We start from the raw sequence: 16,038 nt of genomic DNA, 5'->3' as shown, positions 1-16,038 counted from the left end.
CCACAGAAGTATAAAATCCAATGTTTTTGTTTGTTTTGCCTAATTTACTATTACACATTTAACATACTTGTCACCCTAATTCTATGAGCTAAGTGCTATTATGACTCCTTTTTTTCTGATGAAGAAATGGAGCAGAGAGATTAAGAAAGCCGACCACCATCTCAGAGCTAGTAAGTGGACAGATCCTGGGTTCTTGCCTAGGCAGGTCAACATCTAAGCCCAAGTGCTGACCTGTTTACGGACTGGCCTTCCATGAGCACTTGCGGTCTGGCAGAACCTACAAGCACTTGACCATGGCTAGAGCATATAATGATCTTCCTTCACCAGAATCCTAGGAAGTGGAGTGATCAAACTCAAGGAATATAGTTATCCAAGAGGAGAGGGATAGGAGAAGCCGAAGGCAACATCAATTTAGAATCCAGAAAATTGAATTCTCAAAACTGGACTTTTAAATATGAAAGGAGCAAATCACTGGAACGGGCTCCCAAGCACACTGTGGGAAGAAAGCAAAAGGAGACCAAAAGAAACTTAACATCACTTCAATGTGACATCTGAGCTGGTCTCTGTCTCTGTCTTTTTTCTCTCTCTCAAGAAAGGTGTGCCAGTGACTACCAGATAAGGTTAATACACAAGCCTCAGTCTTGGAGGTAAGAGCTGCCTAGAGAAAACCTACCATAACCAGCTAAGAGGAGGCACTCAGCGTTCGCTCAGGATGTGGAGGTTAGTTGTCACTCACGAGTACCTAGGAACGTGGGGGACCTGACGAGCAGGTCCAGCCATTCTGCACACATGCAGAAAACCAGCAGCTCCTTCTCCTACAGAGTTGAGTGGTTTTCTTAACAATGGCTTTAATAAAGGCTTTTCTGATAAACTCCACCTGTTCCGACCAGTTCCTTTTCACAAAATCCCCTAGGGGGCTAGATATGTACTAAGTTTAATATTATTAAAAGTCATACTCCTCTGGATATTATTTCTTAAGTGCTCTGTAGGCTTTTAAACACACTTGGATTGAGGGTCCTGCTGTTCGACCATTTGTCCTCTCCCAAACCCCAGCTTCACCTTCTTCTCTATATAGTATGGACCCCCTCATCTACCACCGCGACTTCCTGGGCTCCCTCACCCGCTGTCCTTGTTTCACACCTCTCAGGAACGACATAACCAACCACCTTCTTGAGTCTGATGTAGGCTTCACTGCAGTGAAAGCTCAGCCGTGCTCACCCCAGTCTGCAGCAGCACCGGGGGGTCTAAGCATGCCCCACAACGCACCCGCTGACCCCTGGGCCCTCCTGCCTCCTCGGCAGCCCTTCCACATTGTTGACCCTCAAGTCTGTTTCTCATGACCCCCTAAATCCAAGTGTCAGGAACTTCCTCAACTCTTGGGCTCCCAAGAAAGCCGATCCGTGTGTGCGCCACTCCGGCTTCCTTGCTTGGTGGAAGAAACGCTCCCCCTGTGCTCACCCCTCAGCCCATCCTGATCTACCCTGGTGGATCATCCCCCAATCAAGCTCCCAACGCTGATTATTTCTGCCACTCAACCTTCTGCCAACTGGATTCACTCTGAGGTTTGCTCACATTTTCAACATCTTACTACTGATTTATCCCCCCATAAAACATGGTCAGGGTTGCCCTCTCTTCAAGAAAGGAAGATACTCCTTTATGACCTCTTTATGGAAAATCGTGTGTCTTCCTTTCTTTCCCTTCACAGCTTCTTCCTTGGAAGAGCGGTTTCCCTAAGCTTTGCTCATTCACACGTTGTAGGTGCTCAGTAGACATCAGTAAAGCAGGTGTGTGCAGTCCAAGGTCTCATCTCCACCGGACTATCCAAGACACCGGCAGGAAAGTCACTCTAGAAATGTGTCTTCCCCTCACCTTCTCACGCATCCAACTAGTCCTGTTCATTTTTACTTTAAAAGATCTATTGGAATCACCATCTATGAAATCCCATACTCCCATTTTTTCCTGCCTGCCCACCAAAAGTCAGCTCCTTTTCATCCCTTACTTTACGGATTACTGTTCTCATGGTCACCAGTCTTGCTCTTTTCCAACTAAATCCTCAACACAATACCATGGTAATTTTTTTCCCCTAAAATTCACATTTCGTCAAGTCCTTCTCTTGCTCTAAACTTTCAATGATGCATTATGTCCTCTGGGATAAATGTCAGAATACCTAGCACAGATGAATTTGAACTGGTCCATTTCTATTTTTGCAAAATCATCTCCAAATACTCCATGAATGCACAGACTATACTGTGATCTTCTGTAATCTCCTTAATATGCTGTGTCATCAGTAGGTAAAAATGCCTGGAATTCAGTCAACACTCAGTAAATAATCAGCCTCTTTTACTGGCCTGATTCCTACTTGTTTATCAAGAGTTAGGGGGGCACCTGGGTGGCTCGGTCAAGACTCTCTCCCTCTCCCTCTGCCTCTCCCCTCTGCTCTCTCTTTGTTTCTCAAACAAATAAAATCTTTAAAAGAAAAAGTCAGATCAGATAACCTTTTGTCCAGGAAGCTTTCCCTTTCCCCAACCGAGAGCACGTTATGATGCCTCTATTCTGATCCTTGACACGTGAATCTCATTATTAATCTGTCTCTCCCACCAGACCGTGAGTTGTTTAAGGGTGAAAAATCAGATTTTTTTTAAAAAGCTTTATTTATTTAATTGACAGAGAGGGAGAGAGGGAATGCAAGCAGGGGAAGTGGGAGAGGGAGAAGCAGTCTCCCCACTGAGCAGGGAGCCCTGTGTGGGGCTCGATCCCAGGACCCTGGAATCATGACCCGAGCCGAAGGCAGATGTTTAATGACTAAACCACCCAGGTATCCCTGACCATCAGATCTTATTCATATCGGGATTCACACCTTTTAGCATGATTCCAGGTTGTGCCTATTTATACATTCAGTTAATCTGACACATCTGACTTAAATGGCCATGTGCCAGCCACTTTTCTGAGCATTTGCCACAGAACAGAAAGTAAAATAGACAAAGTCTCTGCCCTAAGGGGGCTTATATTCTAGCGGTGGGCATCAGACAACAGACGAGGAATAAAATCATTTCAGATCGCCGCATTACACTGAATGAAATGCACAAAGAACTGTGGTAGACAAAAACAAGGGCCTTCTTTTAAATATGGTGGATATAAACAGCTTTTTAGAAATGAGGGGGCTTATATTCTAGCGGTGGGCATCAGACAACAGACGAGGAATAAAATCATTTCAGAGTGCCGCATTACACTGAATGAAATGCACAAAGAACTGTGGTAGACAAAAACAAGGGCCTTCTTTTAAATATGGTGGATATAAACAGCTTTTTAGAAATGAGGTGGTAATCAGGCCGAGATCTGAAATATGAGTGAGTTGTGCTGACTGAATACTGAGACTGTATGTTGCTATACATGATAATTAAACTGTGCATCTTCTGAACTTCATTGTGCCCAGTATAGAGTTCTATACTCAAAGACCGTGTAATAAAATGGGAATTAACAGTCTAAGTACTTCCTGAATCTTTAACTAGGTTTGGTATTGCAACGGGAGTTGCTCTGCTTCCTCTAGGAAAATTTTGTTTCCTGGGCTCATGTTGATAAAGTTATGAGAACATCAGGGCAATGGGTGCTTTCATGTGTTATCTCGTCCATTACTGCGCTAAAAAGAGAAACGGAGAACTCGGCAGAGAGCCAACCACTGAGGCCAATGCGAAGCACAGAGGGGCAGCGCGAGGCCCGACGCTCACAGAGATCGCACGAAGCGGGGCAGAGTCTGCAGGAAGATCCTTGTAGAAATGGCCTTCATGTGCATATTCAACAAGATTGTGTCAGAACTGAGGGAGCTAAGAAGCATTCATGGTCCTCTACGGACATAACTGGTCCCCAAACTTGAACTGAGGCTCTTCCCACTCGGCACTGACTGTGTTCCCACTCCTTGATCGACTGTGATGGCCTTTCACAAGATCATGCAGCACGGGGTTCCTAACAGTAGCTCCTACATGGAGGGAATGAGGTTAAAAATTTAGGAAAGAAACAAGTATAAGGCACGGGCCCGGTTTTCAGAAACCCGAAACCCTTTCTTAGTATACTGCTTCTAAGCAAAAAAACATGTAATGATATTTTATATGTGCTATGTTCTATTTTAGGTGCCAAACAAACAAAAATAACTAAGACACGGTCACAGTCTTTCAGTTTCCAGGCCAGTATGGAAATAGAGGAGCACGGACAATAGCTCAAGCGTAACTACGCGGTGCCTTTGCCACGCTTCTGCAATCACCCACCAGGCGTCTGCCCTTCACTAGATTTGCTAGTGTTTGGAGGGAAGAAACAATTTCTTACTTGGACCTTTTTCCCCCAGTGTCTGTCTAGCACAGTGCCTGGCACAGTACAGGGGACTGGTTGATGTTTGTTAAGCTGAACCAAATAAATATGTATCTGGTAACCATCCTAAGTCAAAGATACACAAAGTGCTACAGGATTAATGAGGAAGGAACAATTTACTTTAGCTTCAGGCGGCGGGGGCCCGGGCAGGGAGGCAGGTGGGAACAGAAGGTTTGCAGAGGCACAGAGCAATAAACATATGAAAAAATGTTCAGCATCCCCGGTGGTCAGAGAGAAACCCATTAAACCACACGGAGATCAACATACCATTGTCACTGAAAGGACTAGCAAAATTTTCAACTGAATTAAATTTAAATTAAAATTTTAAATTCAATTTTTAAGTTGAACATTCCCAGTGGTGGTGAAGTCATTGGGAAATATAAATTTATTATTGCTTGTGGGTGTGAATTGTTTCAATCTTTTTAAAAAGTCATCTCAGGGGCACCTGGGTGACTCAGTGGGTTAGGCCTCTGCCTTCGGCTCAGGTCCTGGGATCAGGTCCCACATCAGGCTCTCTGCTCAGTGAGGAGCCTGCTTCCTCCTCTCTCTCTCTCTCTCTCTCTCTCTCTGCCTCTCTGCCTACTTGTGATCTCTCTCTGTCAAATAAACAAATAAATTCTTTAAAAAAAAAATAAAAAGTCATCTCAGCTACCCATGTATATATATGTATATATTTAGGATACCACAGTAACGGCAAAAAAATTACCACAACGTAAGGACGTGATTATAAATATATGTAGTAGCAAATATTGTGGACATGAGCTCAAGATCCACTGGAAAGGTGATGGGGAGGCAGCAGGGCACAGGCGTTAAGGAGGATCAATTCAGAAGCCACTTCCCGGCTGCAGGATGCTGGGCAAGGTACTCAGCTTTCCAAGCCTCGCTCCTCTCATGCAAACCCAGGATACTAGTCGTGCCTGTTCTGTAGGTTGATAGGAAGGTAAAAAGCACTGAGGACACTGCGTGGCACGCATGAAGCACGACTTACGTTAGGATGCCCCTGTTTAACTCCACATACGTATCCATATGACCTGATACCGATCAACCTGACTCCGTCTTTTTAACATATTTATCTGGACAGACACCCAAGACTCCTTGTTAAGTGAAACAAACATGTTATCAGAGCGCTGCAAATAGTTACTCCTATTTTCTTAAACAAACAAAAAAGTGATGCTGACATATATAGCTCTCTGTTGGTCTTTTTGAGTTAGGGCATAATGATATGGAGAGAATCACCAAAGACTCTTAGCGTCAGCGACCTCAGGAAAGCTAGATCTGTGTGGGAAGAGACTATTAACATTTTTACTTGTCTCTGCTCTGCATTGTTTGGCTCACTATAATGAGCATATATTACATTTTTCGATTAAAAACATAGCAATATGGTTTAATACGATAGTCTTTTAACTCCAGGAGCAAACAGGCAACTCCATGTGACACAAATATGAGAAAGAAAGTGAGACTTAGAGAAAGCTCCAAACAATCCAGAATCCAGAATCCAACACTCGTCCTGGTCCTGCCGGGGAGCTTGGCTCTCTCCTTGAGGCCCCTGGAAAGGCACTAAACATCTGCATGCACAGGGCTGAGTAACATCATCAGAGCTGTGTGACAGGAAGCGTCCTCCCGTTGGGAAATTACCATACTGTAGCTGGATTCTTTTTTCTTTTTTTTAAGGTGGGTATCCCTATTTTTTATATTCTTATTTTTGCAGATGACTAAAAACTGGGTTTTGTAGCAAAGCACCCTTCAAAGCAGGGACTAAACGACCTGTCCCAAGTGGCCCTTGGCTCCTCCCCCACATAAGGAGCAGGAAGGCAAGCCATGCCCAGCTCATGCGCAGCCACCACAGGGCTGGCACTCACAGACTTGGGTCAGCTTCTGTCAGCCTGAACCACAGGCGCTCTCCAGGGAGCACCGTCCGCAGCCGACCCCACACAGATGCTGCCTGTAGGCACTCTGCGCCATTCTCTCCACAAAGACTCCACTGGGAAGCATCTCTTGCTAACTGCTGTGTGTAACACCCAAGAAGATAACAAAGTGGCTCCTGGGACAAGGAGCCAGGCTCAGCTCCCAAGCTGGAATCAGACAGAATGCCTGACCATGCTCCCTACCTTAACCACGCGCTCCGTGTCCCCAGAAAGCAGGTATGACTCCTAAAGTACCTAATTGGAAGATGTATTGGGATGCTTGCTTGTGCTCCAGCTGAATCTGGAATGGTGCCCCGGATATGAAGAGAAGTCCTCCACATCAGCCAGGCTCTGGAACACACGCACTGCAGGCTCCTGTCCCTTTAAGAGCATCCTTCCTGCTCCTTCCAGAATTGCCTAGAGCTTTCTCACCAGCTAAGCCTCTTCCAGCAAAGCGCTGATTACCCCTGGCACACAGGGAAAAAGATGAATATATTTCTTCTCAGAGATACTGTATCTAGATTTTGACATTTTATTTATCTCATCCTTTAAGCTTATCTTGCTCCAATATGGTAAAACCAGCAGCTCTGCAGAATCTCAAAGCTTAATCCACTGTAATGTGGAGAAGATTCTGAGGTGTAGTTAATTGTTCTGCGTCAGATCATCCCCCTTTCCTCTCAGTGGGACTCCCCGAGTGCACAACAACACAACACAAAACAAAATCAACAACTTGCTCCAAGATTAAGGTGTAATCAATGACAAGGCCAAGTGGGAGCCGAAGCTCATCAATTTGGTGCAGCAGCATCTCACCCCGTCATCTAGGGCTGGCTGGTCCAGTGAGGTGCAAAGCTCTAGGACATCACTCCAAGGTCAGGTCCCTCTTGGCCTTGCTCCTGTTCTGAGACCCCATGGCACTTGCCACTTGACCCCGACTCACTGTTCAGTGGGAGGAATTTGGAAAGAATAAGCACTCCATTGAGAACTGCTTGTGTCTCTTTGTTGGACAAGAAGCCCTTTTCCTGTTGCCCACTATTTTTCTGGAATAGTAATAAGCTGCTCAGAATGTCACAGTCCTTTAAAAACTCATTTATTTCATAGATTTATGATTAAAATTTTGTTTGCTTATTTGCTTAGGTACGGAAAGAGTCACCAGAAGTCAGAGGGGACTCCAGAAGACAGGTAAGCGGTAAAATGATTGAAGTTTATTAACTAACACCCCGAACGTATATGGCCTATTATTTACTAATTGTATGACCCCAAGCACACCATAAAAATGAAGTAGGAGGATGCAATACTCCATGCGTGGCACTTCATTCCATGCGTGGCACATAGTGACCGCCCAATAAAAGTTCCTTTTTATTATTGTTGTCGTTATCACCGTTATCACCAGCATCACTGCCATTATCATTAAACCAGAAAGGTGCCGGGTTTAAGGATTTAAAATCTAGTTGAGGAGAGAATATATACACATGAGCAAAAAGAACCAACACTTCTCTCATGTCTTTATTACAACACTTAAGGTTATAGGACACTTTGTTTACGTCAGATTGATATCCTTCTGGGATGTGGCAGCTCTGGGTGGCTGCCCAAGTACCCGATCCAATAGGATCACAGACGGCAGGTTCCGTACAAGTACATTTAACTCTCATTTGAACTGTCCACACAGACCTCTGACCCCCTCTAGACAATGAACACCTGAAGGGCAGACAGAGCTTACGTACTCTTGATCTATGTACACGTACCCACATTCCCCTCCCTGGACCAGAACAATCTAAGACCTATAGGAGTTAATCAATATATCTTTGTTGAATAAATGAATGAGAAAGAATAGGAAATTTAAGTATTCACGGGTCTGTCCAAAAACAGAGGCTTCCTGGGCATCGTCCATGGGCTAAGTCCAGTGCTCTGTGCTAGGGATGTAATGCGAAGACCTAAAATCCGGCTTGTTCCCAGGAGGCCCCCAATTTCAAGCACTAAGACTAGGGGAGTCTGTGTAGCGCAGTTGGTTGAGCGTCTGCCTGCCTTCTGCTTGGGTCATGATCCCAGGGTCCTGGGATCGAGCCCCACACTGGGCTCCTTGCTCCGCAGGGAACCTGCTTCTCCCTCTCCTTCACACTCACGCTCTCTCTCGCTAGCTCTCTCTCTCTCAAATAAATAAAATCTTAAAAAAAAAAAAAAAAAACTGACGTAGGAGAAAACGAGTCCACAGCTGGCACTAGTTTACTTCAAGCAGGCCTAACCCAGACCTCTTTCTCTCCTCTCCCATATTAACACCCCAAAGAGATTCCCTAAAGACCAAACATGGTCATTATGAGCGACCCTAAAATGTAAGCCCTATCAAAGCATTTATTTATTTTTTTTAAAGAGTCTATTTATTTATTGGACAGACAGAGATCACAAGTAGGCAGAGAGCCAGGCAGAGAGGGGGGAAGCAGGCTCCCTGCTGAGCAGAGAGCCCGATGCAGGGCTCGATCCCAGAACCCTGAAATCATGACCTGAGCTGAAGGCAGAGGCTTTAACCCACTGAAACCACCCAGGCGCCCTATCGAAGCATTTATAAAGTATTCTAAATATTTTTCTTTTCTCCTTCCCTCTTTTCTTTCATAAATCATATATTCATTAAGGCATGGGGTCTTCTATCAAAGTATTAAACCGATCGTTCTAACGGTATAGAGCACCCATGGTAGTTGTTTGCCACAAATGAGACCTGGGACACGGGGCGGACATGGCAAATGACTACCGTGGACAGATCAAAAAAGTAAACATACGCGGTTGTATGATATGTGTATAGGTGTGTATCTATAAGCAGGCGTATTTATGTGTGCATATGTGTATGTATACATCCTCCATTGAAACTGACCCGAAGATGGGTTACATTACAGATGATTCCTGCCACAAAGCTCAAAGCTCAAAGCCCAAGGAGACTGCTCCTTCAGAAGAAAGGAGTGTGATGTCCTTTTCATTTTATTAACTCTCCCCCACCCCCTGCCTTGAAATGAGAGAAAAACATCCTCCCTGAGCTGGAGCATGGGTCACAGTACCCCGTAGAGGGAAAGGAGCACAGTGAACCTGACTTTCAGCAGTCTAGGGCAAGCTGCTCCTCCTGTCCCTGGGGCCTGCCCTTCCCACTGACTTATGGCTGCTAATAGCCTCTGTCCCACTGAGACAGGATTGCATATCTTTTAATTTTCCAATATGCCAACTACGCTTTATACAGCAGATGCGCTGCAGAATAAAAGCTGGCTTTTACCTTCATGTATGTACATACATTAGAGATATCTATCAAGGAAACATAAGCTAGTCTGAGGAAGGGGTCCTGAATTTAAACAACAGAGCCAGTGTCAGGCCTTAATGCTTTAAAGAATTGCACTCTTGGAGGCTCCTACCAAACCTCCCACATCTTAATTTAGTTCCATCATTTCCTTGGAACCGAATCTCTGCATAATTGACCTTCTGGCGTGGGGCAGAGTTCAATAATCTGGACACCTCAGACCGGATTCTATCTTTCTCTTCAGTCTGCTGGGGTTTTCCTAAAGCACACAACAATTTATTCGGGGTTTCCTGTACAGAGTGTGAAGCCTACTGGAAAACAGCCGTCAGGTTAAAAGAAAAGTTAGCAAACAATCCTTTTGTGGGGTAGATTCCTTTGGCCTGTAACTCATGACCCTCCTCTGTGTGACAACGGCATTGCCCTGCAGGGACAGGCCCTGAAATCCAACTGCTCTTATGAAAAGCAAGATCAATCCCTCCCACCCCGCATCACTGTTCAGTGTAGCAGGGATGGAGCCTTGGCACGAAGTGCAGATTGGACTCTGTCTCTGTAGACCTCAGCCCTGACCGCGAGAACCAGCAACCAGGCTTTCCTGGTCATGTTAACTGATAGGGGATGAAGTCCCCCTCCCTCCCCCGATCCTATGTGGAGGACAGCCACCAGCTTGGGTCTGCCCAGAGAGGACTGTGTTATGAGTATAACCTCTCCCACTTCGTTTGCACACACAGTGTATGTGTTCAGGGATGGCTGATCCGAAGTGATAGCCAACATATTAAAAACATCATTGTAACTACAGCACCGACCAGTGAGACTCTGGGCTAGATGCCAATCCAGTGATGACTGGATATTATCCCTGGGGTCATCTCCATCGTCTTCCTGGATCAGGGACTGTGACAAGATTCCAGGTTTAACCAACCGAGCACCTCCTGTGCTTAAGGTTGGTTTAGGTGTGGACACATGACACAGGCTGACAAAGACCCCACCCAGCGGGATGAGACCAATAAAGCAGACATTTACCAACAAACAGAAACGGAAGAACATAGAGTCCCTCAGAACAAAAGGAGAGAAGAGAGGGCTGGATTTCTGAGGACATTCCCGACCCCAGTTTCAGCCCAGCTGCACATGGGTGCTGGCGTTCGATGAGTTAGTCTGATCCTAGGGGATCAACAGCTTTCGTCTGAAGAATTCATTGTACACACTCTGTGTGTGAGACAATACAGTGTGAATCCCAGAGATGAAGACATGCACGCGAGTGTGTGCACACCTGTGTACTAGTGAGCTGAGGGCCAGGAAGGGACTCAGGGAAAAAGCTCTAGTGCCAGGGTGGCCAGGGACGGCTGACCCAGCGGTGCTGTAGATCCCTTCTGCAAAGACACCTCCATTCTTTGTTTCTGCTCCAACGAGCTCACATGTCAGTGAGAACTGTGGGAACCAAAATGCATAAAGACAACCCAATGACCAGTTTAGCAAAAGACCTGTGACCAAAACAAGGGGCCTATAGAGAAGTAAAGGATCCGGCTTGCCTGGAGATCAACCCCAACCCACGTGTAAAGGAAACAGAAAGCAAAAGGGAAGCAGCGAGAACACAGAACCAAAAATCATCCCCCCCCAGGATAAAAGGGTGGGGAACAGCAGTCACAGGTGTCATGTTTAAGTAACACAGTAACCATTAGCTCACTTTATCTACATACCTCCAAAGCGAGCTCTCAGTGATGCTCCCCAGGTTATAGTCATAGAGCTTTGTCAAAATGAGAATCACCTGAAGGCAAAAGAAGAAATCATGGTTAGTCTCAAACAATTACAATCTCATAGAACTGAAATGGCCCAAGGGAGGACTTAGGACTCCTTTAATGGGTGCTTAACATAATTGAATGAATTGTTACAGCATCACTTACACCGACTGGGGTAGGGTTTTCCAGGGCCTTCCTTTAAACTGCTCAGGCCTGATTCCCTCCCCAACTTTCTCCCTCTGCCCTCCAGTGAGAGTTACCTGCCCATCCAGGCATTCCTTACCCTGGTGGCCTGAAGGCTTTCAGGGAGGCTAGCAGACCTGTCAAACAGGCACCCTGCAAGAGAGCCCCTGGGCAGATGGTGGGGAGAACGTTAGGTCCCTGATACGGGTCCCAGTCCTAGTAGCTGTACCACACTGGGAAGGTTATTTCGCTTCTCTGAAACTCAGTGTTCCCATCTATTAAGAGGGTGAGCAGTAATGCCATCACCCAGAAAGGCTTGCTGTGAGGAGTTAAAATAGGTAATAAATGCTAATGATTCTTCAATCTGCATGGGGTTCTTCAATGTCAATTCCTTCCCTTTCTTCTCCTTTGTAGGACTAGCTTTAACCATTTCTTCTGATTGTCCAGTTCCTGGAAAGCCACCGGATGGAATCTAGCCTTCCACACGGGCTCAGCAAGAACATTTTAACAGGAGCATATTTATGTTTTATGGGGTTCTGAAGTGTACAGAATTTGGGGAACCCTCCGTAAAGAAAAAAATATAAAGATACAAACTCAAACTTAAAAAGCCGTTTCGGGACACCGACGCGTCAGCTCCATTAGCTTCATGGCAAACCCTCCTCTGACTTGAACCCATGGCTGCTCGCAGCGTCACTCAGAGACTCCAACTACTCAGCTCTTTCTTTCAGAATTCATCACTCACTGGACATTTGTTAGGAACCCAGGATTTTGCCCGATGCCCGAGGAGAGCACCAGTACAGATGAGGCCTGGTAGTCCGTGGTCCAGTTAGGACAGGAGGGGCTCACCAAACACAACCTGGGTGGACAGAGAGAGAATCTACCTCTCCTCAGTCCCTCCGACCCTCACAGCCATCACGGCTGCTTCCTCCGGCATCCGTGGCGATGACCAGGGCCCCCCATTACCCAGAACGCACGAGCCCCAGGACACATGGGAGAACCCACAGAGCAGTGTGCTCCCTCCCAGTGAATCCTCACCCCCCATGCACTCTTCTTACATAAGGACGAGAACTGAATAGGTCTGCTGTTTTCTGTCAAGGTTTCTATTTCTCTCCCGATTCACACAATCGAGAACATTTGGCCCAGTCCTGCTGTTTTCCCACTCAGCAGAAACATGTTGACATCGATTTCCAGGATTTTCCCTGAAGGCCAAGGGATCGGTTCTAGTCACAGTGAGCACAGAACATTCTAACCTTGAAATCCAAGGCAGCAAGCTGCCAAGGAGTACTCAATCCTTCCAGGTTCCACTCTGCTCGCACAGGCCTTGATTTACCGAAGGCACGAGCATGCGTGAGCAGATTCCCAACACCTCCTTCCCAGCAAGCAAACCAGAACTCCACTACCTCAGGCCTGTTCCAAGTTCAAGGGAATGAAGAGCTGCGGTGACCCAGACAGGCAGAGCTCTGCGGAGCGCTGCTCTCGACCGCCCTTCTCCTGAACCACCACGTAGGCTTCCTGCAAGGACCTGCTCTGAACTTGCTTCTTTAGCAAAACGTGAGCATGTGGGAGGTACTGGGCACCCTATAGGTCTATCAGATGGTTCACCTGTGGTGGGGGCATATGCTTAACAGGTCTGCGTGCCAATTAAGTCACTCTGAGTGCTAAATTTCAATCACCGCCATCCCAGGAATGCTGATCGGCAGCAGCAGGGTGGCTGTTTGTTGGAAGACACAGAGTGGCGTCGCCACTCCGCCTCCGTATGATTTTGCCAAATAGTCCTAGAGATCCCCACCAAGAAAATGGGGGTGTGGGCATAGAGCATTTCTTGGTAGTTGCTCTCTTGATACAATACGGCCGTAAACTAAATAATGAAGTTCAGCGGGGCCCAGCCTGCGCCTCACACCCATCTGATGGTGGAATTCAGACGAGCCCCGGAGAAGGAACGTTTTAACCCAGCAGGTAATGGTGTGGAGAACACAGACAGACAGACAGACAGACACACACACACACACACACACAAAACCTGTAATGGTGTGGAGAACACAGACACACACACACACACACACACACACACACACAAAACCTGTTTAAGCAATTCTTAGGCAGGGCGGCAGGGAGGTAAAATCCACTCCCGGACTCCTCTTGAGGGGCTAGGAAAACGAAGATGCCACTGATACACTCAGGCAGTTTATCAATACTGCGCCAGAAGAGGCGTCCTTTCTGGCATTCCAAAGTATATCTGCTTGAATCAATCTGATCTTTCTGACTCGAGAACGTGAGCAAGAAAGAAGGGAGACCTGCTAACCTTCAGTTATGTCTCCAATCGATTCCTTGCAATCTCCTCCTTGTTTATCCTTTCTCTGTGGCCATGATTTACCTCTATACTCCTGCATTGCGATGCCTCATTGTATCAGATCTGGCTTGTTGTTCCTTTATTGTCCCGTCCTGGTTAATTAGCCATACTAGTTAATAGAATCGGTACCTGTTAAAGGGCCCACAACCCAAACTACAAGTATTAGATGAGGAAAAGGGGAGAAGGCAATTGCCTGCCTACTCTGGTCCCCATGTCTACTAATTTTGCATATTTTTCAAACTTAAAAAAAAAAATCAGTGAAACTTTTTCATCAAGTGAAATGTTATATGTACTTAAAAATATATGGACAGTAATTTATTTTTACTCATTCGGTAAACAGTTTTCATGTATAGATTTAATTCTATGAGCCCAACTGCATAGAATTTAATTATGAATCCAATCAATGAGAGCAAGGCTGTTTTGATGCATACACACGCAAAATGGAATACTCATCAGCATCTCATTTCTTTCTCTATCTTGTTTTCATTATATAGTACCAAAATATCCCTGATTCATAACCGAAAGTGATGACCATACGGCAATAGCTTTTTTAGGTTCCTTTTAAATTTCTTAGGATACTTTCTTTAAATAGCTATAATCCAACTATCGATGGCTTAACCACCTCTACCTGTACCGAGCCAGGATCTCAGCACCCAGTCATCTGTGGGACGATGTGCAGTGGTTCGGCCAGGGATTCCCCACCATGGCTAGGAGCCACAGCACCATGGGCCACTGTACCCTTGTTTCGTTGTGGCTCCTTCCTGCCATATCCACTGCTTACAAAGCTACTGGGGGAACATCACTTGGTCTGTATGTATAAAGAGCATGTTGAAGTCAACCTACCAAGCTGCTATTTTCTAACCATCCATCCCTTAGAAGGTGAGAGAGTGCCAGAAAACAGTGTTGGGATCTGTGCAGGGATGAGCGTGGTTCTTTAAGGACGTGATCATGGGCTTCTTCCCTAGGACTGAGCTAAACTGACACTATCTGGGCTCACACCAAACTACTGTGCCTTCTCCCAGAGTCTTCCAAAGCTCCTACCAAATAATTCCACCAATTCACCAACCCCAGCCTCTCACCCACCCTCCTATACGTAGACACGAAGAAACTATCACATTAAAAAAATACATGCAGTATATATACACGTGTACATATACACAATACATATGTGTCTATGTGGGATGTTGTTGGGCCATTAAAAAAAAAATCTGCCATTTGTATCAATATGGATGAAACTGGAGGGCATTCTGCCAGGTGAAATAAGCCAGAAAGAGAAAAATAAATACTGTATGGTATCACTTATATGCAGAATATAAAACAAACAAAAACTGATTTCATAGAGACAGAATATAATGGGGATCGTTAGGGGTTCGGAGGGGAGGAGAAATGGGGAGACACAGGTCAAAGATAACCTTTCAGTTATAAGAGGTTCTGGTGTCCATCAGGGTGATATAGTTCATAATACAATATTGTCCATTTGAGAGTTACTGAGAGTAGATCTTAAGCATTGATACCAAAAAGCGAATAAAACAAAAAAACACAAAACAAACATCAAGAGCAAGAGAGAGTTAACTATGAAAGGTGATGGAAGCATTAATTATCTCTGCCTTAGCAATCATTACATGATGCATATGTATATCAAAGCACCACAATGAGTACTTTAAATCTATACAATTATATTTGTCAATTATTCCTCAATAAATTTGGAGGGGGCGGGAAGCAACCATCACAATGGACCCTGGGGGGGGGGGGAATGTCCGTCCACCTCCCCCTCATCTAACCCCAACTTCCGTCTTCACTGGGTTACAAAACAAAAGCATTCATGGAGATGAACAGAGACACTGCTATGCCAATGGCTATTCACAGCGTTCTCTTGTGAAACCGTAAAAGGCAGCCAGAAATATTCTGCTGTAGCAAAACATCAGGACAAGCCTTTTTGCCAACTGTGCATCCGACTGTCTTATGGCAGCAACCTAACTTTACAGGTGGACAGTCTCCATTATGCCCAGTATTGGGGTGTATGACCCTTTGAATGTGACGAGCATGTTTTCTTTAACCAACATAAAAATATAATTTAGAAATGAAACCCCAAACACTTAAGGAACCCCTATAACACCCTCGTGGTAACCTGGTTCAACACAATATCTTTTTGAAAACATCGGTATTAATAACTAGACCAACATTTATGCCACACTTCCCAAGTAGAAGGGTAGGAATTCTCCATTTCTTTTCCTATGGAAG

General features: G+C 45.5%; 1 protein-coding gene across 5 annotated transcripts in view; it reads right to left on the bottom strand.

The window, feature by feature from the left end:
* SORCS1 (sortilin related VPS10 domain containing receptor 1) overlaps nucleotides 1-16,038 on the bottom strand; it is a 512,629-nt gene that overhangs the window by 311,095 nt on the left and 185,496 nt on the right. For all 5 annotated transcript variants that reach the window (XM_059173260.1, XM_059173256.1, XM_059173258.1 and 2 more), the window contains exon 2: nucleotides 11,226-11,293. In XM_059173260.1, coding sequence (XP_059029243.1) covers nucleotides 11,226-11,293 — 68 coding nt within the window. The remainder of the gene's footprint in view (nucleotides 1-11,225; nucleotides 11,294-16,038) is intronic.

Source organism: Mustela lutreola, chromosome 4, assembly GCF_030435805.1.
Source record: "Mustela lutreola isolate mMusLut2 chromosome 4, mMusLut2.pri, whole genome shotgun sequence".
Classification (NCBI taxonomy): domain Eukaryota; kingdom Metazoa; phylum Chordata; class Mammalia; order Carnivora; family Mustelidae; genus Mustela; species Mustela lutreola.
The sequence above is the reverse complement of the archived record's forward strand: the minus strand, read 5'-3'. Positions and strand labels throughout refer to the sequence as shown.